Consider the following 27,720-nt stretch of genomic DNA (forward strand, 5'->3'; position numbering starts at 1 on the left):
ATTTAAAAATGAGAATGATAAGGTCTACTTAGGGATGGCAAATTCCACATCCCCGCCGGGGCCCCGCCCCATTTATAGCGGGGATGGGGATCCTTTTAGCTAAACGGGGATGGGGATGGGGATAAATTGTGAATCCCTGCCGGGGCCGGGGATGGGGTAAACCCGCCCCGATTAAATATGAAATTACTAATATACCCTTATATATAATAATTTATTACTAAAGTATATTAATATATATAAGAACATTCTAGGTTGTCTAACCCTAGCCGCTTTCATGATCTGTATATTGTGTGGGTCGGGATTATTTTCTTCTTCCCCTTAGTTTTCTCTCTCACTCTACAAAACACTCTAGACTTCTCTCTATCTCCTTATCTATAGCGTCTTCTTTTGCGCAAAATAAATACACATAATGATTGGCCGGTTGCTCTGTTGGTTTCTTTCAAATAAAGATGCAGATACAGATCCATCAACACTGTTAAAGTCACCTCCTCTTCCGGCACCGGCGGACTTTACTCTGCCGAAAAATTCGATCTCACAGTTGACAACGTCCACATCGTTCTAGACGATGTTCGCCCTTATTTGATCGCCAATGGTGGAAACGTCGACACTGTATCTGTCGAGGATGGTGTCATCTCTTTGAAATTGCAAGGTTTCTCTATTCTATTCTAAATATCAATTGCCTCTTCATTCTTCCATTCCTCTGTTCCAATTGGATTTGAATTCAATTGATTCATTTTTTAATTTGCATTTGAATTGAATTGATTTCATTTTTTAATTTGACTTGATGATCGGAACAATTGATAAGTTTTATCTTTTATGATCTGGGTTTGGCCTAATTTTTTATTTTTCAACAACAAGAAAAAGAATTTTATATATCAATATCAGCTAGTTAGAAATACCAAATCAAATGATATCAATTTATGTTATTTTCCTGCTCCAAAAAAATGTTTTTGGCTTTGTTATAACTTGGTTGTGTAAAAATTTTGAAACTAAGAAAGATTACGTAGCCGGGGTCGGGGGCGGGGATAGGGATTGAAAATGGGGGCGGGGATGGGGATGGGGAATGAGATCCCCGCCCCACCCCGCCCCGTTGCCATCCCTAGATCTACTTGGTTTGTCATTCAAAAAATAATATTTTATTTTTAGTTAATTAAGAATTAGAAAATTGTACAAAATTCTGTTTGATTCAGTCTTTTGAAAAATATTTTTTGAAACTCAGTTATAAAAGGACTATATTCTAAGAACTATTATATATATATATATATATATTAAAAATTTATTATTATTTTATTTTTAGAATTGCAAACGGATCAAGTTCGAATATTTTAATGAGTGAAATATGTATTTTGAATAAACAGTTTAGTTTATTTATTATATGGTATGGAAGTGCAAGTCCAAATGTAAAGAAAGAAAAGGGTAAAAATATAGAGTTCTCTCACATCAACATCAATCCACGTTTAACAATATAGTTGAGTTATGTGAAACGTTACATATAATAATAGTTTTTTTCAATCGAATCTCACGACTTCACTTCGTGTCACCACCTACTGTCACCACGCCTGGCTGACTCCAACAGCTGGGTCCATTCCCCTCTTTCGTCCCTTCTCCGCAAACCCCTCTGTCTCTCTCTCTAACCAACGCCACCAACTCCACCACCTCCACCATTTTAGGGTTAGGGTTTTAACAATGCAATCACCACCACCACCACCACCACCACCATCGCAGTCCGTTCAATCCGAGCCCTCAGAAATGGACACCTTCTCAAACACAGTCGTCGACGAACCCACAGCATCGCTCTGGGATTGGAGCGATTTCCTCGATTTCAATCTCGACGATCAATTGGCCCTTTCCTGGGACTCCGACCAACCACCGCCCTCGGAACCCCATCAGATAGATGAGATTCCGGCGTTGTCGCCGGAAATTCCCAGCCGGGTTAGGAAACGGGACCCTAGGATGACGTGCTCAAATTTCTTGGCGGGTCGGATCCCCTGCGCTTGTCCGGAGCTCGACGCGAAGCTCGAGGAGGAAGAGGGTGGGCAGGGGAAGAAGCGGGCCCGGCCTGTGAGGGCGGCGACTGGGACGGCGAGGTGTCAGGTCCCTGGGTGTGAGGCCGACATCAGCGAGCTCAAGGGGTATCATCGGCGGCATAGGGTTTGTCTCCGGTGTGCGAATGCTACTGCTGTTGTTCTTGATGGGCAGAGTAAAAGATACTGTCAGCAGTGTGGCAAGTAAGCAAAATTCGCTGTGTTAGGGGTTTTAATTCAGCTTATAGTGTTTTGGGTAGGCATATACGGCTATGATATTTGTATATAGTGTAATTTAGAACTTAGGATATGATTTTGCTGAGATAAATTTTGACACATATAAATTAAAGAGAATATTTGGCTGCAAAGGTCCCATCTTACAGAGGGGCTCTATGCTAAAAAAAAAAAAGGAAATCTTTATCTGCACAATTTTGTTTTTGTACTTTCTTTCCCATCTTTTGGTGTTGCAATAAGGAAAGAAAAATAAGGGCTGCAAAAGACAAATAAACAAAGGGAGGGGTGAGGTGTGAGGGATGTGAAAACAACAATAGTTCGTGTGATGTGCCTATGATACCAATAAAAGGGAATTTCCGGCCAGCTATGGTGGTGATTATGTGCAACGATTGTGGTGATAATATTACACTCCTGGCAGGAGAAATAACTAAGATGTTTCAAATTTACAATTTGGAACTGTAGGAAAGCAGCCCTACTTTTGTTGAAATTTTAAGTCTTCCACTTATTAATTGCAGCCACTGCTTAGTGCAATGTGAATACTGGGCATTTTAAATTGTTAGGATCAAAGAATGTGGAATGATATTGTTTTGGAATCATTTTGAAGGAAGACAATAGCACATAGGCTTTACAAAACTGTAATAAAGCGGTGGAACCTTTTAAAAAGATTGTTACTCTAAAACTTATCAAAAGAGAAAAATAAAGATTATCACCTGGCATTGTAATAAATTAGGATTGTTAATATAGTTTCTCAAATATAAGAAAACGCAGCAAAAAGGAGTAAGACACCCGATAGAAATAATGTGATCCCTTGTTTTCCAAATGAGGTGTCAAGCCATCTTCATGGGTGCCAAATCAATTACGTCTTCAAGGTATTAAGAATTTTGTGGGATCTGCGGAGTTGAATGAATTATTTCTGGAACTTTATTTATTCGTGTATAAGAGCCATGATGTTCCATGTGCTGACTCTTGCGGATGCATTTTCCATTCCAGTCTTTTTTTTACATCTGGAAGGGTTTGAGATTTGAATGATATTTCTTTCTTTTTTGTAACTTCTGAAAATGGCTGCCAAAGCTCTGTCGAGATCAAAGTATGTAGACTTAATGTTTTAAGTAATATTTTGTTAAAGTTATGGAAAATGAGGAAATCTGCTCACTTTTTGAGTGAAAAGATACTTACTGGACCATTTCTTTTTGGGATAAATAAATGCACTCATTTTTTCTTGTGTGTTTTGACTTGATTTTCTGCCAATATTTTTGTTCTTCGGCAGATTTCACTTCTTGTCAGACTTTGATGAAGGTAAACGTAGTTGTCGGAGAAAGTTAGAGCGCCACAACAATAGACGCCATTGAAAACCAGCTGAGTCCAGAGATGCAGTTGAAAGGGAATCTCAAGGGGCCCTTTTGAGTGAAGACGTTGCTTGTGATGATGAAGCCAGGAAAGGTATCGTCAACACCACCCCTATTTTCAACAACCCTGACGACTCCACTGCAATATGTTGAATTGTGGTAGATGATTTAGATCCGCTCAAGTAATGCATTATATGAATTCTTCCCATAAGTATGGGAGTGATAACTAACATAATTTCTCTATTCATACTACATTGTCTCCCCTTGTTATCCCTATCTATCTGTGCTTTCTGATCTGGTTAGAAATGTTAAACAGGCCTAAAACGGTGTGTTGCTTCTGGCACAGATAGCATATGCTTGAGCAGCCAAAGCGATGAAAAGGAAGCATTATTAGAGCACGAAGGTCGACGCAATTCAACACTTTGCTGCTCATGATTCCCAAAACATCCAAAGTGATAGTGTTTTATCCTTTGTGTCTTCTGACGAAGATAATTCTAAAACTCTTTTTTCACCCTATTGTGACAATAAGAGTGCCTACTCATCTACGGTAGTCCTTTGATGATTGCAATCTTTGTTGTTCTGCGCTTTTGTTTTTTTGTTTATTTGAGGAGCTTACTTAAATTGAGTTATATTTATTTGGTATCTGATTGTAGTGCCCAACTGGTCGGATCTCATTCAAGCTTTATGATTGGAATCCTGCAGAGTTCCCAAGAAGACTTCGGGATCAAGTATTTAAAGGATTATTATTACAGTTTAGTATTTAAGGGAGAATAACGGTTTTCTTTTTATCCATCAGAAATATTGGAAGTTGATTAACATGATGGTAAATGAATTTGCAGATATTTCAGTGGTTGGCCAGCATGCCCGTTGAGTTGGAGGGGTATATTCGTCCTGGCTGTATAATCTTGACTGTGTTCATTGCAATGCCAAAGTCTATGTGGCTCAAGGTAATGATCATAGTTATGCTCTATTCAATATCCAATAGGGTTTTGTTGAGGCTTGTAATATTCATTGCAAAGATAGTTAGTCTCTCTCTCTGTCTCCCTCTTTATTCTGGTAAGTAAATTATTCATGTTTTTTAGTGGTTGTATCAACTATCTGTTAAGAAAAGATAATCTTTGATTAGAAAATCGTATTTGGGAGCTATCTTGTTAGGCACTCATTAAATGTCTATTTGCATGCGTATTACGTAATTCAGCCTTATCTGTTTATATTTAAAGCCATCATATCTCTAAAGCTGTTGCTTTTGAATTTAGTATTATATTTGGTGGGTAATTGTATCCGATGTAACCAGTCTAGATCAGGGGTTTTGCTTTTCGGATTTCTGAGTACATTCCTCAGCAGGGTCTACACAATTTAACTTTGGTCATACATTGCATTGAGCAGTTATTTGAAGACCCGGCCATATATATACATGACTTTGTCATTGCACCTGGAAAGATGCTATCTGGAAGAGGCACCTTACTTGTTTATCTAAATGACATGATTTTCCGTGTAAGGAAAGGTGAGTTCATGCATTAAATTATAACTGTATATCATTGCTCTAGCGTTGCTCAATTTGTGTATTGCAGTATCTTCAGATGTGGGTTGGTTTTTGTTTTCATTTGTTATTTTCTTTATGTGTTATGATGTGGGAATTCTCAACTTACAGCCTTCAGTTATTTAGTTTTAAGTTCTTAATTTTGATGATCATGAATCTAGCAAGCCCAGTTATGATACTAGAAGGGACATATGAAAAGGCATCAATTAGAGAAAGTAGAAAAATTATATCAGTTGTAGCTGGCTTTACATATCTGTATGGCAATGTAGAAAATGTTCATATAAGGAGGTGGTTTGACTAGCAGTTATACATGAGAAAAATGAGGATACAAAAGTCAATCAAAGAAAGAGAAGCCTTATGGTTTTTGGAGTAATACCCCAACGTCTGTACTCAAATCTCTTAGTTGTATAAAAAAAAATTGACTTCCTATTAAAGGGACGGATGTCGAATGCAAAATTTATCAAAGTATAATATTCCCTTCCACCCCCATGACCCAGCTAAGAAACTTTTTTCCATTCTAGAAAGGCCAGGTCTTCCTTATTCTTCACAAGAGCATTTGGATCACTAAGCTAGGAAACACACCCTATGACTACAATGGTTAAAGCCATCACATATATAAGACCGGTACTGTCTTCAATTTTTGTGGAGTTTTTGGAATAACATAATTATTTGAGATCACTCTTATCTCTCTTATTTATTTATTTATTTGATAACTAATGATTCATTAAAAGCACTCAAAAGGGGAGTGCATCCAAGGGTAAATACAAGCCGCCTACAGCGACACAACAACTTTAAGCTATCCATAAAATCCAACAGACTATACATAGATTTACAATTTTGCCCATTGACCCAAAAGAATAAAGAAGACAGTATATTGTATTTGAGAGACCAAGTAGGAGATTCCTCCCCATCAAAGGATCTCCTATTTCTCTCACGCCTGACGCCACAAACCCCACCAAAGACAAAGGGGAGTGGCCCTCCAGGTATCTCTGATTCGGCTCTCCACCATACACCCTTTCCAAGCCTCTAACAAATCAACCGTGGACTCGGGAAACACCCAAGCCACACCAAAAGCAACCAAGAACATTTCCCAAATATCCCTCACCACGGGCAGTAAAGTAGAAGGTGGTTCACAGATTCCCGACTTCTTACACATGCAGCACCTGTTCACCACAACAGGTTGTCAAGAGTGAGTATGCTTCCAAGGGCAGCAGACCATGTAAAAAAAGCCACCTTCAAAGGGGCTTTCGTCCTCCAAATAGCTCTCCAAGGGAAAGAGGGGCCAAGGATCTCCATAAGACTTTGGTACAAGGATCTAACCTCAAACACCCCTCTCACAGATCCCTCTCACACCATCTCATCCAAACCCACACCCTCCACCACTTGGTTGTAAATCAAAGCAAGGAAATCTGGAACCTCCAAAAGGTCCCAATCATGGAACTCTCTGCGAAACTGCACATCCCAAGTCACCCTTCCATTATCAAGTCGATAATAGTCCGTAATTGCAACATGTTTGTTCACAGAATACCGAAAAGGCAATGAAATCTATGAGCCAACACAAAGTCCCCACACCATTGGTCTTCCCAAAATCTAACGTGCCTCCCGCTCTTACTTGGAACCGAATGCGTTTGGAAAACTCATCCCAACCCTTCCGAATGCGTTTCCAAGATCCTATGCTTGCTGGAGAACGTCTCCCTAGATAGCCACCCTCCATCTCCCTCACCGAATTGATAGGGAGATAACTCATCTCCATAATCTTGTCCTCTCGCCCCTAAATCTCCACAGCCATTTCCCCAACAACGCCTTATTAAACATATCCAGCCTTTGAATTCCCAAACCCCCCCTTTGAAATAAGGGTACAAACCCTCTCCCAGTTAACTAAATGGTATTTGAACTCATCTCCCATGCCTCCCCACAAAAAATTACTCTGAATCGCATCAAGTCTTCTAACCACTGTCATAGGCATTGGGAAAAGGGACAAAAAATAGGTAGGGAGGTTCGAAAGGGTGCTTTTCATAAGATTAAGCCTCCCCGTTTCTTCTAACCCGCAAGCCGCCTCTCGAATCTCTCGATAATCGGGTCCCAAATTGAAATCCTCCTCGACGAAGCCCCCAGGGGGAGTCCCAAATAAGAAATCGGGAAAGAACCAACACCAAATTGCTAATTCTTGAATCACCCATTTATGGCGGGTCATAAATGGATTGGGTGTTTCATGGGTGAGTCAACCGACACCCAAACCGATGACCCGAATGTTTTTAGACACAAATTGTCACTATATATATATATATATATATATATACATGTATATATATTTATAGATAGTTTTATTTTTAGAATAGTTCCTATAAATGAAAATACACACCGTATATATGTATATATATATTTATGAAAAGTCACATGTTAGAACTCTTACACTAATATTAATAATATATATATATATATATATATATATATATATATATATATATATATATATAAAACTGATTGGTGACAAGCGTTTTGTTTATTTTCTTAATGAGAAGAGAGAGATTACAAAAGAGAGAGTTACACAACAAAAAAAAAAAAACGAAGAGAGAAATTGAGAGGATAGGATAAAGGAAGGAGAAAGAAACAACGGAAGAGAGAGAAAAAGAAAGGAGACAGAATACGAGAGGGATAATACGGAAGAGAGAATATAGAGGACAGAATAAGAGAGAGAAACAAGAGAAGAGGGAGGAAAATATGGCGGAGAGAGAATTTCGAGGAGAGAATACGCGAGGGAGGAGAGGGAATACGAGGGAGGGGAGAGAATATGAGAGTTGAGAGAGAAAAATAGAGAGAGAAATTATTAGGTGGTCCGTTTTGCCTGAATTAGGGATAATAGGGGGTAGGGCAGAAAGTGAGTGGTCACTTGGGTTACCCACACTCTCTGTTACATGGACTCTTCAAAAGTAGCGAAGCACCTGTGTCTGACACATCTCCCTTGGACATGGGTATGAGATATGTGTCCGATACTTTTGGTTGGACATGTACTTAAAAAGCATTTCCAATCATTCAATTACATTATATTATTACTTTAAAATGAGTTAAATGCCTATATTGAACATTATATTAGATAAAAACATTACTTTACTCTAGAAAAAAAAAAAAAATAATTAATAAAATGTTTAGCCGTATCCTTGTGTCTTTCTATTTGGAGATTTGACACGTCCGACGCATAGATACATACCCGTGTCCGACACCCATACCTGAGTCCATGTAACATAGCTCACACATAATTTGTGGTCTAGACCAATAAAGAAAGTTTTGTATAATTTTTTTTTAGAAAATTTTACACATCATCTAAGTGACAGACCCTTTTGACTTTTCTCTTTCAAATTTCTCTCTACAAGTCCCTTTCTCTCTCTAACACCTCTCTTCCCCCACATCTCTATAACTTTTCTCTTTTGTCTCTCTAACTACAACTTCCTTTTTTTAGAAAGGATCACGTGGTGTGTTGGGAGTGGGTACCGACTCTTAACCCACTACCAACCCACTAAATATATTACTCATTAATGATTGACCCATTAATAACCCGCTCAACTAAGCTACTCACCCAATAATCACTAATTATTGGGCGGGTATTTGGGTTTGGGTATATTTTGCCAGTCCTAAGATTGTCAACTTATTGGGAGTTCTACCCACTGAGAGTCCTTTAATAAAACCAAGCTCTTCCGTCCTCCCCATCAATTTATTGAAAGCCTCCATGGCAATGATGAACAAAAAGGGGGATAGAGGGTCCCCCTGGCGCAATCCATGAGAGCTAGCAAAAAATCCTGCTCAGGAGCCATTCACTAAAGCAGAAAAACGAGCAGTCAAAATGCACCGATAAATCCATGTCCGCCACTTGTGTCCAAACCCCATCCTCTGTAACATATCCATCAAAAGTCCCTGCATACATGGTCATGGGCTTTCTCGATATCCAACTTGCAAACAACCTCCGGAATGTCGCTTCTGACCCTAGCCTCAATACACTCGCAGGCAATCAACACAGAATCCAGAATCTGTCTTTCACCAACAAATGCATTCTGCGACTCTGAGATCACCCCATCCAAGACTCTCCTTAACCGGATTGCTATTACTTTTGTAAAAATCTTGTAAATTGCACCCACTAAGCGAATAGGCCTGAAGTCCTTGGCCTCCAAAGCTCCATCCTTTTTAGGAATAAGGGTAATAAAGGATGCATTAAGGCTCTTCTCAAACACTTTATCAGCAAAGAAAACCCCAATGGCTGCCATCACTTCATTCTTCACCACCTTCCAATTCTGTTGAAAGAAAGCAAGGGTGAACCCATCCAGTATTGGTGCTTTGTCACCATCACAACTCCTCAAGGCCTCCATCACCTTCTCCTCCCCAAACGGCCTCTCAAGCCAATCTCTATAACCATCTGAAATTTCTGCAAAACCGAGCCCATCCAGCACAGGTCTCCAACTAGTGGTCTCTGTGAAGATCTGCTCATAAAACAACACAAACCCATTCCGGATGTCCTTTTCCCTAGTAACCATATTGCCATCAAATGCATTCTCCCAATGTGATTTCTTCTTCTGTGAGCATTAGCCAATCGGTGAATTTTCTTTTTTTGTATTCCGATCCCCTTCTTTAAGCCAAAGAGCCCTAGAATTCTGTCTCCAAGAAACTTCCTCCATCTCCACAATTTCTTCAAACTGGGTCTTACACTCCTCTCCTACTAACCTCCCTTTCACCAAGTCCCTGCTCTCCCTCCTTATCCAATTCTGAAATCTCAAGAAGCAGCCTGTTCTTCCACCATTCAAGATTACCAAACACATCTCTGTTCCAAGTCTTGATGTCTTCCTTTTATTTATCAAAAAAAAAAAAAAAAGTCTTGATGTCTTCCTTCAAACGCCTAATTTTGGATGCAAGTTGGAAGCTCTGGCTTTGTTACCAGTCCTCCAATCCTGGATACTGTCTTTATAATCCTCGACTCTATGCCACATATTTTCGAACCGAAACGGGGTTCTCCTTCTCCTCACCCCTACACAATCAAGAAGAATAGGAATATGATCTGAGACCGCACTAGCCAATGCCACCTGAGACACATCAGGGAACATCTCCTCCAAATCACTAGAAATAAAAAATCTGTCCAACCTTGACAACGTGGGGGACTCCTGCCCGCTAGACCAAGTGAACTGGCCTCCCTCCATTGGGAGGTTGAGAAGAAGCTGAGAGTCAATGAATTCTAAAAATTCTGTCATTGCTAAGGTCCAGTTATCCCCCGTGGATCTCTCACTAGGCATTCGGACAACATTGATATCCCCCCCTACACATCAAGGAACCGCCCATCTCCTTCTAGCCAACCCCAACTCCACCCGCAACTCTCTCCTCTCCACATCCCCTCCTGGCTATACACTCCAGAAAACATCCACTGTGTACCATCTTCCTCCAGCGCAAATAGAAGAGAGAGGGAGAATCTTCCTTTCCACACATCCACCTTTGACACCCACCTTTTATCCCAAAGAACCACAATACCCCCCCGCTGTCCCCTCCACATTAATCACCACCCAATCCACAATTCTACTACCCCATAAACATTTCATAACTCTAGCTGTGGCATTAGGTAATTTAGATTCTTGCAAACACACCACATGTGCCCCCCATTTTCTAATCGAAGCCTTCACCAACTTCTCCTTTTGCTTTGGTCATTGATGCCTGAACATACCAAGACACTACTTTGAGCTTCATAGACACTATCTCTCCCCCTCCCCTCCTGCTCCCATTACTCTTATCACTTCCTTTTCTGCTCCTCCCATCATAGTTCATATAGGAGATTAGATTTTTGAGCTCCAGCAAGGACTTTTCTTCTGCTTCATCAGAGCCCATCTGTCTCTCTTGGTGGTAGAGGGAGGGAAGGGGGGTCTTTTAGTAATCCTAATCGGAGTCTTTCACAATGCTGCAAGACTGTATTATTATTAATGATTTTCCCTCTTTTGTTTACTTTGGTTTGACCTCTAGCTTTTTGTAAATGCATTCTCATTTTATTCTTATATGTTCTTGTTTTGTCACTCGTTAATTTTATTGTTTGACCATGTTGGCTTCAAAATGAAGATGTCAGCTAGTTAGTTAGTAGTTCGTTAATAAAATAACTTTCTTGGGGTTGAATTCATAAGGGAGCTTGAACATTGTCTTCGTTTCTTGCTAATAGTTGCCTATAGAAAATACGGAGGAGATTATTGTTTTTTGGGCCTCTTTGAAGGTCTAAGGCGCCCTTTGGCCCTTGTGTTTCTTTGTTTCCTTGGGTTCCGCTCCCCTTTTGAGCGTTTTCAATAAAATCTTACCTATCAAAAAAAAAAAAAAAAAATAGTTGCCTATAGAAAAAATAATAATAAAAGAAAAAAAAGAAGGAATAGTCATTGCTTTAAAGTGATCAGAAAAATTCTCCTTCAACTTGATTGGCATCTGGTGTTCTTACACGTTACAATCCTTTGCAATTCCTTCATCTTGTAGTTGTCTGACCTGATATCATTGTCAGGCTTCTTTTACCTATTATGCCTACTAAATCAAATTTTCCTTGTAACCTTTATAATTGATGTATGAGATGCAACCCTAAGATTTTGGATGGAAGTGAATTTATCGATTTAGAGGGACGAGTCATCCATCTTCCCATCCATTCCCTCTCCCTTGCGTCTCTGCCAAACAATGGAAGCATACTTTATACTTGCTGTTTTCCCTCTTTCCTCCCTACCTCTCTCTTACCAAACGTCGCGTTAGGGTTAGATTCTTATGGTTATATGGGTTGTGGAAAGTCATGTCAATCTGTTACCATATTTGCAACGCCAAAGTAGGATGGGATGGACATTCCAAGGGAATGTCTAATCTTATATATGTAGGATTAACTGTTCTTTCTCCAAACGGATGAATTCCAATCCGTGGGAATTATACCTCCCTTCTCATTCTCCTCAAAGTAACTAGAGAGCCTGATTGATCAAAGATCCTCCTCCTCAATGGTTTGTCTGCCCTCTCATGAGAATGAGATCTAACACAAAAAAAGCAGGTCGCATATTGGATGTCCACAATGTGAGACTTGCAAAATTAATGGAGGGTGTCAAAGCTGATTGCAAGAGATGTTGTAGTCGGTTATTAGTTATTGCACATCATGTTGGAAGGATTAAAGAGATAGTGGTTGAAGTAGGAGCACTTTTCTTGTGGTAAACCAAACTAAGACCACCTCCTTGAAGTCTTTTGAGTGTAACTAGGCTGATGGTTTGGCATTAAACCTGCCGCATGGTGCTATAGTTGCAGTCGGTCAAATTTGTGTCAAAATTAAGCTCTGTCGTGAGAGGAGTGTTAGGAGGAGAATGTTGCTAGCAGGCGCAAACTAGTAATCTGTGAAAAGCTGTAAGAAGAACAATATTTTTTGGGGAAAGTTCTCATCATTTGTGGACAAAGGGGTCTTTAATAGCTATTTCTCATATAGTTGTGGTCTTTTAGTTTCCAGAAGGTATGATCAGACTTTGTCCATACTTGTCAAAGAGAAATTGATTCAAATGCGGAGGTTAGTTGTACTTGACCTCTTTTTGTAGAGCAGTTGGGCATTATTGAGGTAATAGAAAAAAATGACTAATTAGCCACCATACTCACTCTAGAGAACCATCGATGATATTTTTGCCTCGTGTGGATCCTTATTTAACTCTTTCAAAGTGATTGGGTCCTTTTTCCAGGTAGATTATTGGTTCCCCCACTCCATCGCAAAGAGAGAGCAGGACAATATAATTATGTTGTGTTCAACTGAAAACTTTCCCTCTTTGGTTCCACCCACCGCGCCCCCCCCTCCTCTCTTCCTCGGGGATCTGTCCACAAACTTATGGTGAGAAAAAGAGATCTTTCTCAATCAATCCCCTTGCCCCACTTTCTTGGAGAACTGGAAAGATCCTCGTCAAGTTCAAATTTATTCATTTGGAATCTCGGCGTTGCTACTTCGTTTTACTACTAAACTGTTCATACTTTCTAATGTGATCTTAGCATTTTAATGAATGCAGATGAAACTTCCGTGATGAAGGTTGAGGTTGCGGGAAATCCACCGAAGCTTCACTATGTTCATCCTACTTGTTTCGAGGCTGGCAAGCCCATGGAGTTTGTTGCATGTGGAAGCAATCTACTTCAACCCAAATTCCGGTTTGTACTACTTCCTTCAACAGATATTCCCATCTATGTAATAACTTTCCTTGATAATTTTTTCCTCGGTAACTTTTATGTGATATTTTTATCCTTTTGAAATAAAGACATTAATGGACAGATTTTTCATGACTTCGTTATTAATGCTCTTTTTAGGGTGCATTCGCCTAAGCATATCAAATTTGGTTAGCCTAGAGAAGAAACAAAAATTCTGAATGGACCTACCTAGCACACTGATTCTTAAGTAAGCTGGATAACTGAAGCTGAATTATCTGTGTTGACCTTTAATAGCATGAGGGAGGCGGTGGAGTCGAAGATCCATTCAAATTTTAGAGCATATTCTATTACTGATGCTCAGCCTGACAACGGACACCTGATTTTAGCTTGAGTTATACCACCTGCCGCCACCAAAGGAGGAGGTCAAGGGAGGTCACACTTGGGGCACAGGTGTGCTATTAGAGAAAAATTTTCTAACCAGCAAACTGAGGCACCCTAATACCGATAAGGATGTTCAGGTAGTTTATTCCTCTCTCGCCTGCCACACATCTCAGACAATTTGTTGTTTTCCTAGCCATCTGCTTTTACCCACAAGGTGTCCAGTGGCCCTTAACAAAAAATTTAGTAATTAATGAAATTAAATATTATTGTCTAAAAATGATGAGATTCCTTTTGATCCTTATAATTTGTTGCTTCTGGAACCATATGGCAACTTTATTTTCTCTTCTTTAATGGGTTGTGGCATATATGTATACGTGTGTGTATTCAAGTTATGGTATGATGTAAGGGCGTTGGAGGAGGCCAAACTAGTCTGTTTTACAGGATTTAATTGATCAAGTGACTATTAAGTTTAGAGGCCCTTTTTGGCCTTGTGTAGTTCCCTTGGGATATGCTCCTCTTTTGAGCACTTTTTATACATTTTACTTATCAAAAAAAAAAAAAAAAAAAATTTTGATCAAGTGAATATTAAAAATGTTTATGCTATTGATAATAGCTATTTCACTCTGAAAGTGCCAAGCAGCTACAAGATAAAAACATCCGTGTGACTGAAATGACAATGGAGAACTTCTGGGTGAGAAAACAAGGAAAGATAGAGGTGATGTATTCATGAAAAGTTAGGCATAACAACTGTGAACGTGTTAAGGTTACAACTGGGTCGTTCGATTGCAGCAAATGTCAGTCATGCCATAGGTAAGGAATGATATGGTGATCTTAAAGGTGCTCAAGGACAATGGGATGGTTCCAGAAGCAAGTCGTAGATATATAAGTAATGGAAGATATGAAAATCCTATGATTTACTCTTAAGTATTTTTCCTTTGGTAAGTATGATTGAACTGAAGTATAACCTTAGGGAGAGTCTAATTGCAAACAGAAGAAATGAAAAAAAGAGGAATTTTCTCCCAAATTGATGGAATATGCCTTTCTCAAGTTGAGTCATTATTTAGGCAAAAAAAAGGCATAGCTGAAAATGATGGACAAATGCATTTGTTCCAATTTTGGTGTAGCATCACTACAGATTAAGGGACAGTTGGAAGCTTGGTCCTATGTAGTGACGACCCACAATTGCACTAAATGGATGTAATGTGCTTTAGGTTGAAGGTTCTACAAGGACAAGGGGTGCTAAATGGTTTCCAGGTGTAGGTGGTGAGAAAGGACGTGGTACTTCATGAGTTATTAGTTGTGGATAGAGTAGAATGACAAAATGAGTTGTATCATCTTCTAAATACTTATGATGAGCTTGTAGAGTTTTTAGATTTGTTGAGGATTTAAAGGCCCTATTTGGCCTTGTGTTGTTTTTGAGGGACGCGTTCCCCTTTTGAACGCTTTTTTAATGAATTATTACTTATCAAAAAAAAGAAAAAGAAAAATACTTATGATGAGCCTCTATTGTGTTGAGATGTATTCATAACCTTAATTGCCTCACCTTAGTTACTTGTAGAAGGCGATTCTAAGGTGCAATCAAATTGCAACATACTTCCAGGATACTTGTTGATATTTTTGCCAAACTACTAGTGGAGTATCATTAGGCCGGGAGCAATATCTTTCATATTTCAAAGATATCTAAGTTTAGCTGATTTTTAATTTCATTTGGTTATATCTTTCATTGGAGGGCCGTTGCCTGGTTGAACCGTTTAATGCTTGAACATTAGTGCTGTTGGTGCAAGTTCAAGCCTGAGAGTAGCTGCTTTGTGATATATCAAAGATTATGTTTGTCTTGAATCCTCCTTCCCAGGACTAGGGGTGTCGATGAAACCATGCAAACTGTTACTGTTAATCCAATCCAAACTAATTCAAACCGTATGGCTTCAGTTACATTTCCAAAATAGTAGAACCATTAGCTAGGAAGCACGGACACTCCGAAATAGGCAAAGAATCCGTGTCGGACACGTGTCGGACACGGACACGCGTCGGACACGGCCCGACACGTGTCGGACACGGCAAAAAGCATGTCTGGAATTTTTTATTTTTTTAAAATTTTCGGACACGGATTGGACACGGCACGGACACGTGTCCGACACGCCAGGGTGTGTGTCCGACACGCGTGTCTTATTTTTGGGGGTTTATAAGATAATTTTTAAAAGAAAGTTGGGTTAAAGTACAAATATATAAAGTTATTTACTTACTTATGTGGTCAGAACATAATAATTTTAAACTTTCAAGGTTAATATGTAATTTTAAACAAAAGAGATAGATATTTAAGGCAGTCATTACACTATTACAAGATCAGATTCAAAGGACGGGGGTTGTGCTCTCTCAAACTGACGACGAAGCTCTGCAACTTCCTGCTGCAGATCAAAGCGACTCCTTCCAGCCTCCAGGTCAGTCTCTCTCTCTCTTTCTCTCTCTCTCTCCTCTCTTTTCTTCCTCCTCCTTCCTCTTTTCTTTCTTTTTCTTCACAAACCCTAGTTTCTTTCTTTCTTCTTCATTTTTTTTTTTTCTTTTTCCTTTTTCACAAACCCAGATTCTTTCTTTCTTCTTCATCTATTTTTTTTTTTTTGTTTTTTTTTGCGTTTTCCTTTTTCAAAACCCCAGTTTCTTTCTTTTTCTTTTCTCTCTCCTTTGTTTTTTTTTTCCCCCGTTTTTCACTAACCCTAGTTTCTTTCTTCTTCATCTATTTTTTATTTTTTGTTTTTTGTTTTCCTTTTTCAAAACCCCAAATTCTTTCTTTTTCTTTTCTCTCTCTCCTCCCCCCCCCCCCCCCCCCTCCACTAACCCCAGTTCACAAACCCGTCTTCTTCTTTTCTGGTATTTTTCCTTTTTTACAGACCTTAATTTCTCTCCTAATTTCTTTCTTCCGCTTTTTCTTCTTTTTCTTCTCTGTTGTCTTTATTCTTGCTTTAAATTTTAGCTTGTGTGAGTCGTGACTTATTGACCTGTAAATGAATTGGATTTCATCTTTGATTTAATTTCAGTTATTGCATATGACTTATGAATCTGTAGCAAATAGGAATTTATTTTTTCTTTGCTTACTGTTCTTTCTTTGCTGACTGCTGTAAGTATGGATTTTTTTTCTTTTCTTTGTCTAGGGAATTAGACATGTCATTGTCTACATCAGTTGCTAGTTGTACTCCTCAATTCGAACAAGATGATAACAAACCACTTTGGAACTATGTCACACAATTAGAAAAAATTGGCGGTGGAGGAGGAAATTTTTTATTCAAATGCCACTTTTGTAATAACGAATTCAGGGGGTCTTATACAAGAGTTAAAGCCCACTTGTTGCAGAACACTGGTATGGTATTCGTATATGTCCAAAAGTCACATATCAGAATATTGCAGAAATGCAAAAAGCAATTGAAGAAGCCGAATTGAGAATTAAAAATTCTAAACCAAAAAAAGTTCCTTTGCCGCCGTCTAGTGCATCATTGGGTGGTACTACTAGTCTCACTCAGGAGGCTTATGTACCAAAGAAAAGAAAGGCAAGTGGGGGTGCCATTGGGAAGGCATTTAATAATGAGGCTCGGGAACAATTGCACTCAGAGATTGCTAGGATGTTTTATTCCGCAGGATTGCCGTTTCATCTAGCAAGAAACCCGTATTATGTGAGTTCATACAACTATGCTGCAAATAATCCTCTGTCAGGTTATTTGCCTCCGGGTTATAATCTATTGAGAACCACTCTACTTCAAAAAGAAAAGGCAAATATTGATAGATTATTGCAACCAATTAGGAGTACATGGAAGGCAAAGGGTGTTAGCATTGCAAGTGATGGTTGGAGTGATCCACAAAGGCGGCCTTTAATTAATTTTATGGCTATGACAGAAGGAGGTCCCATGTTTTTGAAAGCTGTTGATTGTTCCGGTGGAATTAAAGACAAGTTTTTCATTTCCAATTTGTTGAAGGAAGTCATAAATGAGGTTGGCCCCCAAAATGTGATCCAAGTAATTACAGACAATGCCCCAAATTGCAAGGCTGCTGGACAACTAATTGAAGGGCAATTCCCTCACATTGTTTGGACACCTTGTGTGGTCCATACTCTTAATCTTGCCCTCAAAAATATTTGTGCTGCAAAAAATGTGGAAAAGAATGAAATTGCATATGCAGAGTGTGGTTGGATTCTTGATTATGCTGATGAGGTTACAATAATAAAGAATTTCATCATGAACCATTCAATGAGATTAGCTATTTTCAATGAGTTTGTCAGCTTGAAGTTGCTTTCAGTTGCAGAGACACGCTTTGCTTCTGTTATTGTGATGATGAAAAGATTTAAACTTATAAAAGGTGGTCTCCAAGCAATGGTCACAAGTGACAAGTGGACTTGCTATAAGGAGGATGATGTAGGAAAGGCCGATTATGTGAGAGAGAAGCTGTTGGATGAACAATGGTGGGGAAAGATTGATTATATCCTTTCCTTTACTTCACCTATTTATGACATGCTAAGGGCTTGTGATACCGATAAGCCTTGTCTTCACTTAGTTTATGATATGTGGGATACAATGATTGAAAAAGTGAAGATGGCAATATATAGGTATGAAAGAAAGCGACAAAGTGAAAGTTCTTCCTTTTATGAAGTGGTGCATGGGATACTTGTAGCTCGTTGGAACAAGAACAATACTCCGCTTCATTGCTTGGCACATTCACTAAATCCAAGGTAAATCATTAGATATTAATTTGTAAGCTAAAGAAGTTTTAATCTTAGTTTAGAATTAAGGAAATTAAATTATGAATTAAATGCATTCTCTTATTTATTGTAGGTACTATAGTGATGTGTGGCTTAGTGAAGACCAAAGTCGAGTTCCACCACACAAGGATTTAGAGGTCTCAAGAGAGAGAACAAGGTGCCTTAAAAAATACTTTAGTGACCCACAAGAGCGTTCAAAAGTCCAATTGGAGTATGCTAATTTTTCATCAAACTCGGGGGAATTTGGGGAGAGTGATTCTATATGTGATAGATATACAATGGATCCTAAAAGTTGGTGGGTTGTACATGGTTCATATGGTCCCTTGCTTTAAGAGTTAGCTTTGAAGTTGCTTGTCCAGCCTTCTTCCTCCTCATGTTGTGAGAGGAACTGGAGTACTTATTCTTTTATTCACTCATTGAGAAGGAACAAGATGGCGCCACAATGGGCTGAAGATTTGGTTTTCATTCATAGTAATCTCCGTCTTCTGTCAAGGAGAACCCCACAGTACAATGAAGGACGAACTAAGATGTGGGATATTGCAGGAGATGCATTTGATTCATTTGGTGATGTTGGGGTGCTTGAGGTTGCAAACCTCTCACTTGATGAGCCAGAATTAGAGGCGGTATTATTTACCGATGATGGAAGTGTTAATGATGATGAGATTCATGAGACAATTGATGATGAACAACAATAGATGAATGCTGATATGTTCTTTTTTTTTTTTGTTTTGGACTACCCTTTTGGTATTGTAAATGGTAAAGTCCTAGGTCAAATGATGGATGGGAATAGATGATAGTACACTGACTTGTTTTTGTATCTTTTTTGGGACTAGCCTTTAGGTTTTTGTGAATGTTAAGTGCTAACAGTACAGTCCTGAATGTTAAACAATCATGAATGTTAATAGTCCTTTCAGTCTATGCTTTTGTATTTGGAGTAAAGTTGCAATGATGATTAAATGATACTAGTTATTATTCTAATATCTTGTTTTTTATTTGGTTTTATAACTTTGCAACATTGTTCTTTTATAATTTATTAGTTATAAGTTATGATTTGTATATATTTTCCATTGTGAGGTTGATGAAAAATAGTAACACTCGGTAATTTTTAAAGTACTACATCATATATATATATATATATATATATATATATATATATACACTATTCGCCGTGTCCGTGTCCTAATTTTTTTGGATTTGCCGTGTCGCCGTGTCCGTGTCGTGTTGTATCCGTGTCCCGTATCCGTGTCCGTGCTTCTTAGACCATTAGGCTTGGTGTGGTTCATGGTTTAGAGGTTTCAAGGACCGAACCAATCTGAACCGAACCATAAGACTTATGCATATGTCTATTTCTTTTTATTAATCTGTTCTGTCACACATTCAGTCATATATATATATATATATATATATATTTCTTATATAATATTGACCCCCATTCCCATTTACGTAAACATATTAATGAAATAATATTCTAGTTCTTTCTTGCATGGTCATGTATGTTATTAGTAGAATATGTTATTGGTAGAATTTAGAAATTAGAAATACACTCCCGACTAGGAAGTAGAAGATGATTATATCTGTGATAAATGTTCAGTTTGAGTAAGGTTTGATTCAAGTTAATGTAATTATTATTAAACTATGCTTTTATGGGGTGAAACAGAACCAATCAAAACCCTTCTCATACGGGTTGCATTGGTTCGGATTAGGTGGTTTCATTGGTTCATTTTAGTTCCATTTTTGTTGGAACCGCTGGGATCGGTTTGGTTCTAGTTCACCCTCTAAATTGAACCAAACCAAACTGTGTGCACCCCTACCCAGGGCCCTGCTGTAGCGGGACTAGAAGTCTAGAACTGTGTGATGTCCCTTCCCTCCCTTCATTTTTGTTACCACACTATTTTTTTTAGTGGTTATATTATTCATAAATACTCAGAGAACTTGCATTCAGGTCATTTTACAGATTTATAGGGTTGCAAACGAGCAACCTCTACATTGTTTGAGCTCTGCTTAGTCATTTTTCAGAGTTGCTCAAATAAGACTCGCAATCATGAGGGTGGCATGAGATCTGGTTCATAGTCCAATTCGTTTGTGAGATCTGGGTATTAGAAGACTGGTACCTTTTAACAAGGCTCTTTTGGGCAAGTGGCTGTGGAGATTTGGGGTGGAGAGTCCTAGACTTTGGAGAAGGGTGGTTGTGAGCAGATTTGGGGAGGACAGAGGTAGTTGGTGTTCAAGGGAGGTGAGAATCCTTTACGGTGCTTGGGATTTGGAAGTCCATTCGGAAAGACTGGGATGAATTCTCAAAACACATTAGATTTCGAGTGGGGGATGGGAGGAGGATCCGCTTTTGAGAGGATATTTGGCATGGCGATTGCTCTCTTGCCATCACTTTTCCCAAGCTCGTTAGGATTGCTATGGACAGACACGATTTTGTACCGGATGCTATTGTCTTGATAGTGGGAGAACTATTTGGGACATATGTTTCTTGAGGCACTTTCAGGATTGGGAGATCGAGGATGCCATTGGTCTTTTGGAAATGGTGTGCAGACAAGAGTTTTTCTGACTCATGGGTGTGGGTTCCTTCTCCCCAAGGCTGTTTTGGTGTTCGACTGTTCGGTCTTTCTACAGGTGCATTACATAAGTCCGTGGGGAGTCTTTCCCATGAAAGGCTATTTGGAGATCCAAGGCCCTTCTCAAAGTGGGGATTTTTTTTTTTTTTTGCGTGGACTTCGGTGTTAGGGAAGATTTGAACCCGGATAACTTAAGGAGGAGAAGATAGGTAGTGGTCAATTGGTGTTACATGTGTAAAAGAGATGGAGAAACGGTTGATCACCTTCTTTTGCATTGCCCTGTGGCTTGGGATTGCTGGGTCTTACTGTTGAGTTTGTTTGGGGTTCAGTGGGTTATGCCCATATCCCCCATAAATTTGATTGAGGCTTGGCGAGGTTGTATAGTGGGGGCCCAAGTCCATGATTTTTGGAGGGTTACGCCTCTTTGCATGTGCTGGTGTTTATGGCTTGAAAGAAACGGAGGTCCTTCGAAGGAATGGAGACTCCTATGGGGGAGTTGAATTTCTATATTATTAGCACTCTTTTTTGTTGGGTTCTAGGGAGATATTGTAAATCCATGAAGGAGATGGTTGATTTTTTGGACTCTCTAAGAGTTTAGAGGCCCTATTAGGCCTTGTGTATTTTCTGAGGGATGCTTTCTCCTTTTGAATGCTTCTTTATACAATCTTTACTTATCAAAAAAAGAAAAAAGAAAAAAAAAAAAAGACTCGCAAGCATGAGAAATCCAGTGTATCGTGCTCGTTAATTTTTGTTAATTCTGCTTGGCCAAATGCATGCATTAATTACACTAGCTAAGCTCGAGCTTATGTTTTACGCTGTCAGACCTATCTTAAATCAAGCTTGAGATCAGCTCGTAGTCAAATGGAAAGAATATTGGATTACCTTGCAACCTGTTTACGTCAATAATAATTAAAAAAAAATTTAAAAATATCTTTATCTTAATTGAATGAGAATAATATAGTCAAATACAATATTCCTTTTCTTTTGTAGATAAGGGAGTTTTGTCAATGCAAGAATTATGCAAAATTTGTGTTGCATATTTTAAAATTTCAACTACTGATGTATTTAATGTGCATTTGAATTACTCATGATTTAATTTGCTTAGGCTTGTGTCTGGTGTTGCATTTGTGCTTTAGGCTCCAAGAGCCTGGCGCCTTGATGTAAAGAGGCAGTCTTTGGAAAGAAATTAAAAAAAACTCATGGTCCATCATTGTAAACGGATTGTCATGTACTAGTATGATATATGCAAAGTCTTTCCTAACTTTGAATGGACATACTTGAATTTGAATGTCTCACTTTCCAAACGCGTATTAAAATTCTCAAATGCTTAAGAATGTTGAGTTGTGTGACTTTGGCCCAAGGCAAGTCATGTCTTACAAAAGCTGCATTTCGCCTTTTTTGTGCCTTTGAGAAGATGTATTTCTTCAAAATTCTTCTAAACAATATATGTATCTTTGTTTTAAATGGGTTTTCCAATATAATCTGTTTCTCTTGCATTTCCATTATTAGTAGCCATTTGTGGACCTGATGAACTCTCTTCCCCTCAAATCTATATTATAATAAGAAAACAATGAAACGTCATACTTAATAAAAACTCCAAATTAGGCTTTTCAAAAAAATAAAACCCCAATAAGAGATGCCAAATTAATGAAATTAGTCATGACAGTATTATTAGCTACATCACTGTCGAGGAATCACAATCGTATTCAGTAGTCTTTACTTATAAAATAACAAATAAAAAAAAAACATATTCAGTATTTATCTGGAATCCTGCTTTCTTTAGAGCATAGAAAATTCAATTTCATAAATTTTTTTTAAAAAATGACATAAATGAACAATATCCTATGAGAAACCAATTTGCCACTAAAATAAAAAGGAGATGAATTGTGAATGAAATTTATGAAAACCACAGGTAATCACAGATTTACACGATGTTAGTTTCCTCTACATTTGTAGTGCCTTATAGTTGAAAGCAGGTATTTGCATTGAGGAAGTTAGTAATAAAAATGAGATGCAACAGTCTTAAAATCAGTAATTTAATTAACCTGCACCTAGCAGGAACATAAATTGGGTGAAGTTTCTTTCTGCTTTTATAAAAAAGGTGATAATAGAACAATAGATGTCTAGAACTAAACTAATAAAACCACTGTAGATTACACACCAAGGAGATTCAGTTGCAACAATATAACATAATAAGATGAATTTTTTAAAATAAAAAATAAAAAAATTATCAAAATATAAAAGGAAAAAAGAGAGGACGAAAATGACGGAGGATATTCTCTGAAACATGAATTTAAACCTAATGTGTGAATAAAAAGATTTCAAAAGCCTTCACAATCATCTATTTCAGTTATTAATTTCCTTCTCGGTTCATGTTCACGGAAAATGTTAGAAACTCTTTTACTCAATTTGTTTAATGGGAAATCTCTTCAGAACTTTCTGATGAAAAATATTTTGGAAAATCTTTTCAGTACTTCTGATGAAAAATATTTTAGGAAAATGTTGACAACTGTTTTTTCATCAAAATAAACCAAGCTTTGTGGGTTTCAATTAGCATCAGACCAGCAAGTGAAGTCATTGCAAAAACTGAAACATGGAATACAGATCACAAGAGTGAGCAAAATCTAATTGATGATCAGATTTCATATGTTTAGATTGCTCAGAGAGTCCTAGATTTAGTAGAGTTGAAAGAAAATCCAACAAAAATAACATACTGAACTCTCTGATCCCTGGCATGTAAAAAGTAAAAAAAAAATCTACAAAAAATGGCTCAAAATCTTAGTCAGCTTCCAACTTTAGAAAGCAAAGACATATGTATGTGTGTGTGAGATATATATATATATATATATATATATATATATAGAGAGAGAGAGAGAGAGAGAGAGAGAGAGAGAGAGAGAGAGATACATATAGGGAGAGAGAGGGGGAGAGAGAGTAGTTGAGCAAGAGAGGAAACTGTAATGTTGTTCTCAAAACACTCTACTTTTAAATGCTTGTGTTCACAAAATGAGCTTTAAAATTAGCTCAAGCTCAATTCATCTTCTAAAGGAACAAATATGAATGGATACCATGTTCTAACCAAAAGAACGTCTCAGCTCATTGCAGCCTTTGCATATGATGTGATTCCTCTTTTACTCTTTGATATTACTAATACTCTTCTTTAACTGTTTAATGTATTTCTATTCTGATGGCAGGTTTCTTGTATCTTTTGCTGGGAAGTATTTGACTTGTGATTATTGCATTCCACTTTCTTATAGTGAGACTGGAGGGAATAATGGTTGTAGTCTTGACCATCAGTTATACAAGATATATATCCCCCATACTGAACCAGATCTGTTTGGCCCTGCATTTATTGAGGTAGGAATTTTGAGGACTTCATGTTTTTGTTCGTTTTTTCTGTTTCATCTCATAGGATAAGTCTTATTGCCTGTGTTGGCATGCTTCCTGGTCGCTAGATTTGGTAATGGCTAGAAACTGATATGGCGCTTGCTACCTTCTTTTGACTGCCTTTAATGTTCATGGGACATGGAGTAGTTTCAACATTTTGAAGTAACTCAGTTTTACTACTACGGCTAATTGGATAGATGATATCGATTATGGGACATACCTTCTGCATTTAACTTCATGTTTGAGTATATTATATTTTTATTATCTGTTTGGGTGCAATCGTGGTTAAAGTTTTTCCAATTCTATCATCTCTGCATCGTGTTTCTGATATGATCTGTCAGGCATCAAGTTGGTATATTTGGTGTATTGATATCATTTATGTATATATGCCTGAGATGGTATACTAGACTGAAATTGTCTAAATCTAAAAAATAATATTCTTTCCGGCCACTAGCAATTTTCTATGTTCATGATATGTGTTATATATATATATATATACATATATATATACATATATATATATTTGCAAACATTGTTCATCCACTGATGGAGGTTCTTATGGACCCTCGACCTGATATCTAATAGTAAATTATCTTGTGCACTCGGTTCTTGGTTGTTGACAATAAATAGTTTAATTAATATTCGTGGATCGCTGGACTCTAAGACTGAAGAAAGACATATTCAAAGAAAGAATGCATTGACCTTTGAGCTTCAGCTAGAAACATTCAATTGAAAGTGTTGGCTGTAATTGCATTTCAAAGCATGGAAGAATTTTTTAACAACTGTCAACACTAAACCTTTTCTTCCTATTATCTTTTGTAGGTCGAGAATCAGTCTGGCTTATCCAACTTCATTCCTATTCTAATAGGCTACAAAGAGATTTGTTCTGAGATAAAGACATTGCAGCAGAATTTTGACACCTCTTTCTGTTCAAAAGGATCACAGTTTGCTGCTATCGGTTCTTTGTCTAATTCATGTGAAGTTTTCTTATTGAGACAAAGAGCATTGTCTGAATTTCTTTTAGATATAGCATGGCTACTCAAGGAGCCTACATCAGAAAATATGCAGCACATTTCGTCTTCACAAATTGAAAGATTTGATTGTTTGTTGAACTTTCTAATACATAACAACTCCACTACCATCTTGGAGAGAGTGCTACAATATATGACGATTTGGTTGGATAAAATGAAGTTAAACACTTCAGCAAATGGCACTGCTGATACTGATACGAGGCCATTGCAGAGGAACATTGATCATGCTAGAGATATCATTGGTAAGAAATTCCAAAAAGAAGGGGATTCAGTAGTGTATTCAGGAAGATTTTTGTTGAAAGAAGATTGTTTCAAGCAATGCTCTGAAAAAGGGATGCTCTCCGTTGTTCCAATTACCAATCAGGTGAGGAAATCAATTGCTGTAATATTATATATGGTTTTGATAAAAAGAAGCTTTAAATGATCACTAAATTCACTTTAAGATCGGAAATTTCCTACTATCTATGGAGGAACTTGCTATCATACATCTGCCTGCTAGTGCATTACACTTCATTTCTTTCTTTTTTTCCCCCTCTTAAGGAAAAAAAGAAAAGTTTGAATGATATATTGGTAGGTTGGTAACGCGACACCGCCTTTGCGGATGTTAAATTCGGGCTTTGAAATTATCTATTGAAACCTAGGAGGCACCAGAGTTGTATTATATATCTGCACATTCGGCCTATAAAGGTCTTAATACACACACACACACACACACAAACAACTTGTTACTGTTTTTCTGCTGGTTATACTAGAGCACTCAGGAATTTTTTATTTTTTATTTAATATTTTTATTTTCCTTTTTGTGGGTTAGTTTTCCATTAGGCTTGCTGCTTTTACTGTCGGGGGTCCTTTTTAGTTGTTAATCTTAAAATGTGCAAGCATGCAATGTATACTGGTATATTCTATATGGATTATTATGTTCGGACACATGAGAAGTCTCTCCCCTTCATGGCAGCTCTTCTGTAAAATCTTTTATGGTTGATAGAGATTCAGGTCACACTTAATATAGTGTGCTGCAGTCCATGCTTATAAAACAGGCATTTCAATTTTATCCAAAAGCAAAAGGTGCTTATCAGTTGATCTGATTGAAGCTTGTAATGATCTCTCTTTTTCTTTTTCTTTTTCTTTTTTTCAAAAAGAAAAAAAAAAATAGAGGAAGAAAGAAACTTATCACACAGCCAAGTCCTTCAAGCTCACCACCAAGGCATGCTGCTAACTGTCCGCTTTGGTGGTGGGACAAGAAGGGTGGAAGGGGTGGTTTTTGGGGTTTGAATGCCTTTTTGTACATCAACTTTACTTATGTCTTCTACTAAATAAGTAGTGGTTTGTAATTGCAGGAGATGGAGATGGGTTTAACGTCTGCAGACAGAAGTGAGAAGGTTTCACTTTTGAATGGAGAGGTGGTTATGAACGTGAACCTTTTTAAGGAACAACCTAGGAAAACCTGCTGTCACATTTTCTCTAATACAAATTGGAACTCTCGTCCTTTCATCTTTGTAATTGCTGCTGCTGCTGTTTGTTTCGGGATATGTGCAGTCCTCCTCCACCCTAAGAAGGCTGTTGAATTTGCGGTGACTATACGCAGAGGTCTCTTTGACAACTCTTAGGTGTTAACGACACTGATGAAGGGGCTCTTGTTCTTGACCTGTACATACCAATGTACACTGTACTTGTTAGGGTATGCAGTTTACGTCTCCAGCATGTGGATGTGTTCACCAGCCTGCCGAGCTTGATTGCAGTTCACCAGGCTGCTGAGCTTGATTGCTAAGTGCTGGTCGTTGCTGCTGCTCTGGTGTAAGTTTTTGCTCATTCAGATGTGCCAGGACCTGACATTTCCATTACTGCCCTTCCCCTCATTTTTTCTGTTGTAGTGAGATGAAAATTCCTAACAGGTGCGGTGCCCGGTGACTTGGAGCCAAGGAAGGGGATTGGTTGGGTAAATCCGGAACCAATGTCCCATGTATCGTCTCTTATATACACACAATTTGTTATTGGTCTGTCTATTGTTTCTGTACATTAGTTCCAAGTGCCTGTGTAAAATAAGTATGCTTCCTTGGTTGGAAATCCATGATTCAAGCTTTCGGGTGGTTCTATGTCTGACCAATCCAGGACCCTGCAAGTGCATATGATGAGCAGATGCACCAGAAACAGATGCTTCAAATAGAGCATATTTTGGTAAACTGTTTATTTCGATTGCAAAGTTGCACAAAATTTAGAGAAGTAACTATATGTGCTCTCAAAATTGTCAAAATGCTTTCATAAAATGGTGAGTATGGAATGGAAGGAATGGCATTTAACCCTTGTTGCAGTAGTGATCAGTAGAATGT

The 27,720-nt window shown here is 38.1% G+C and overlaps 1 protein-coding gene and 1 pseudogene across 1 annotated transcript; both read left to right on the top strand.

Annotated features, from left to right (window-relative positions):
- The first annotated feature begins 1,526 nt into the window (after nt 1-1,526).
- On the top strand, nt 1,527-27,720 carry LOC132294518 (squamosa promoter-binding-like protein 7; annotated as a pseudogene).
- LOC132294525 (uncharacterized) lies at nt 16,484-19,433 on the top strand. Its single transcript, XM_059792423.1, has 2 exons — nt 16,484-18,381; nt 18,485-19,433. The coding sequence occupies exons 1-2, from the start codon at nt 17,072-17,074 to the stop codon at nt 18,741-18,743; spliced, it is 1,569 nt and encodes a 522-aa protein (XP_059648406.1). The 5' UTR covers nt 16,484-17,071; the 3' UTR covers nt 18,744-19,433.

Source organism: Cornus florida, unplaced genomic scaffold (genome assembly GCF_030987335.1).
Source record: "Cornus florida cultivar Cherokee Brave unplaced genomic scaffold, ASM3098733v1 CherokeeBrave_3.0.0_Hap2_Chr01, whole genome shotgun sequence".
Taxonomy (NCBI): domain Eukaryota; kingdom Viridiplantae; phylum Streptophyta; class Magnoliopsida; order Cornales; family Cornaceae; genus Cornus; species Cornus florida.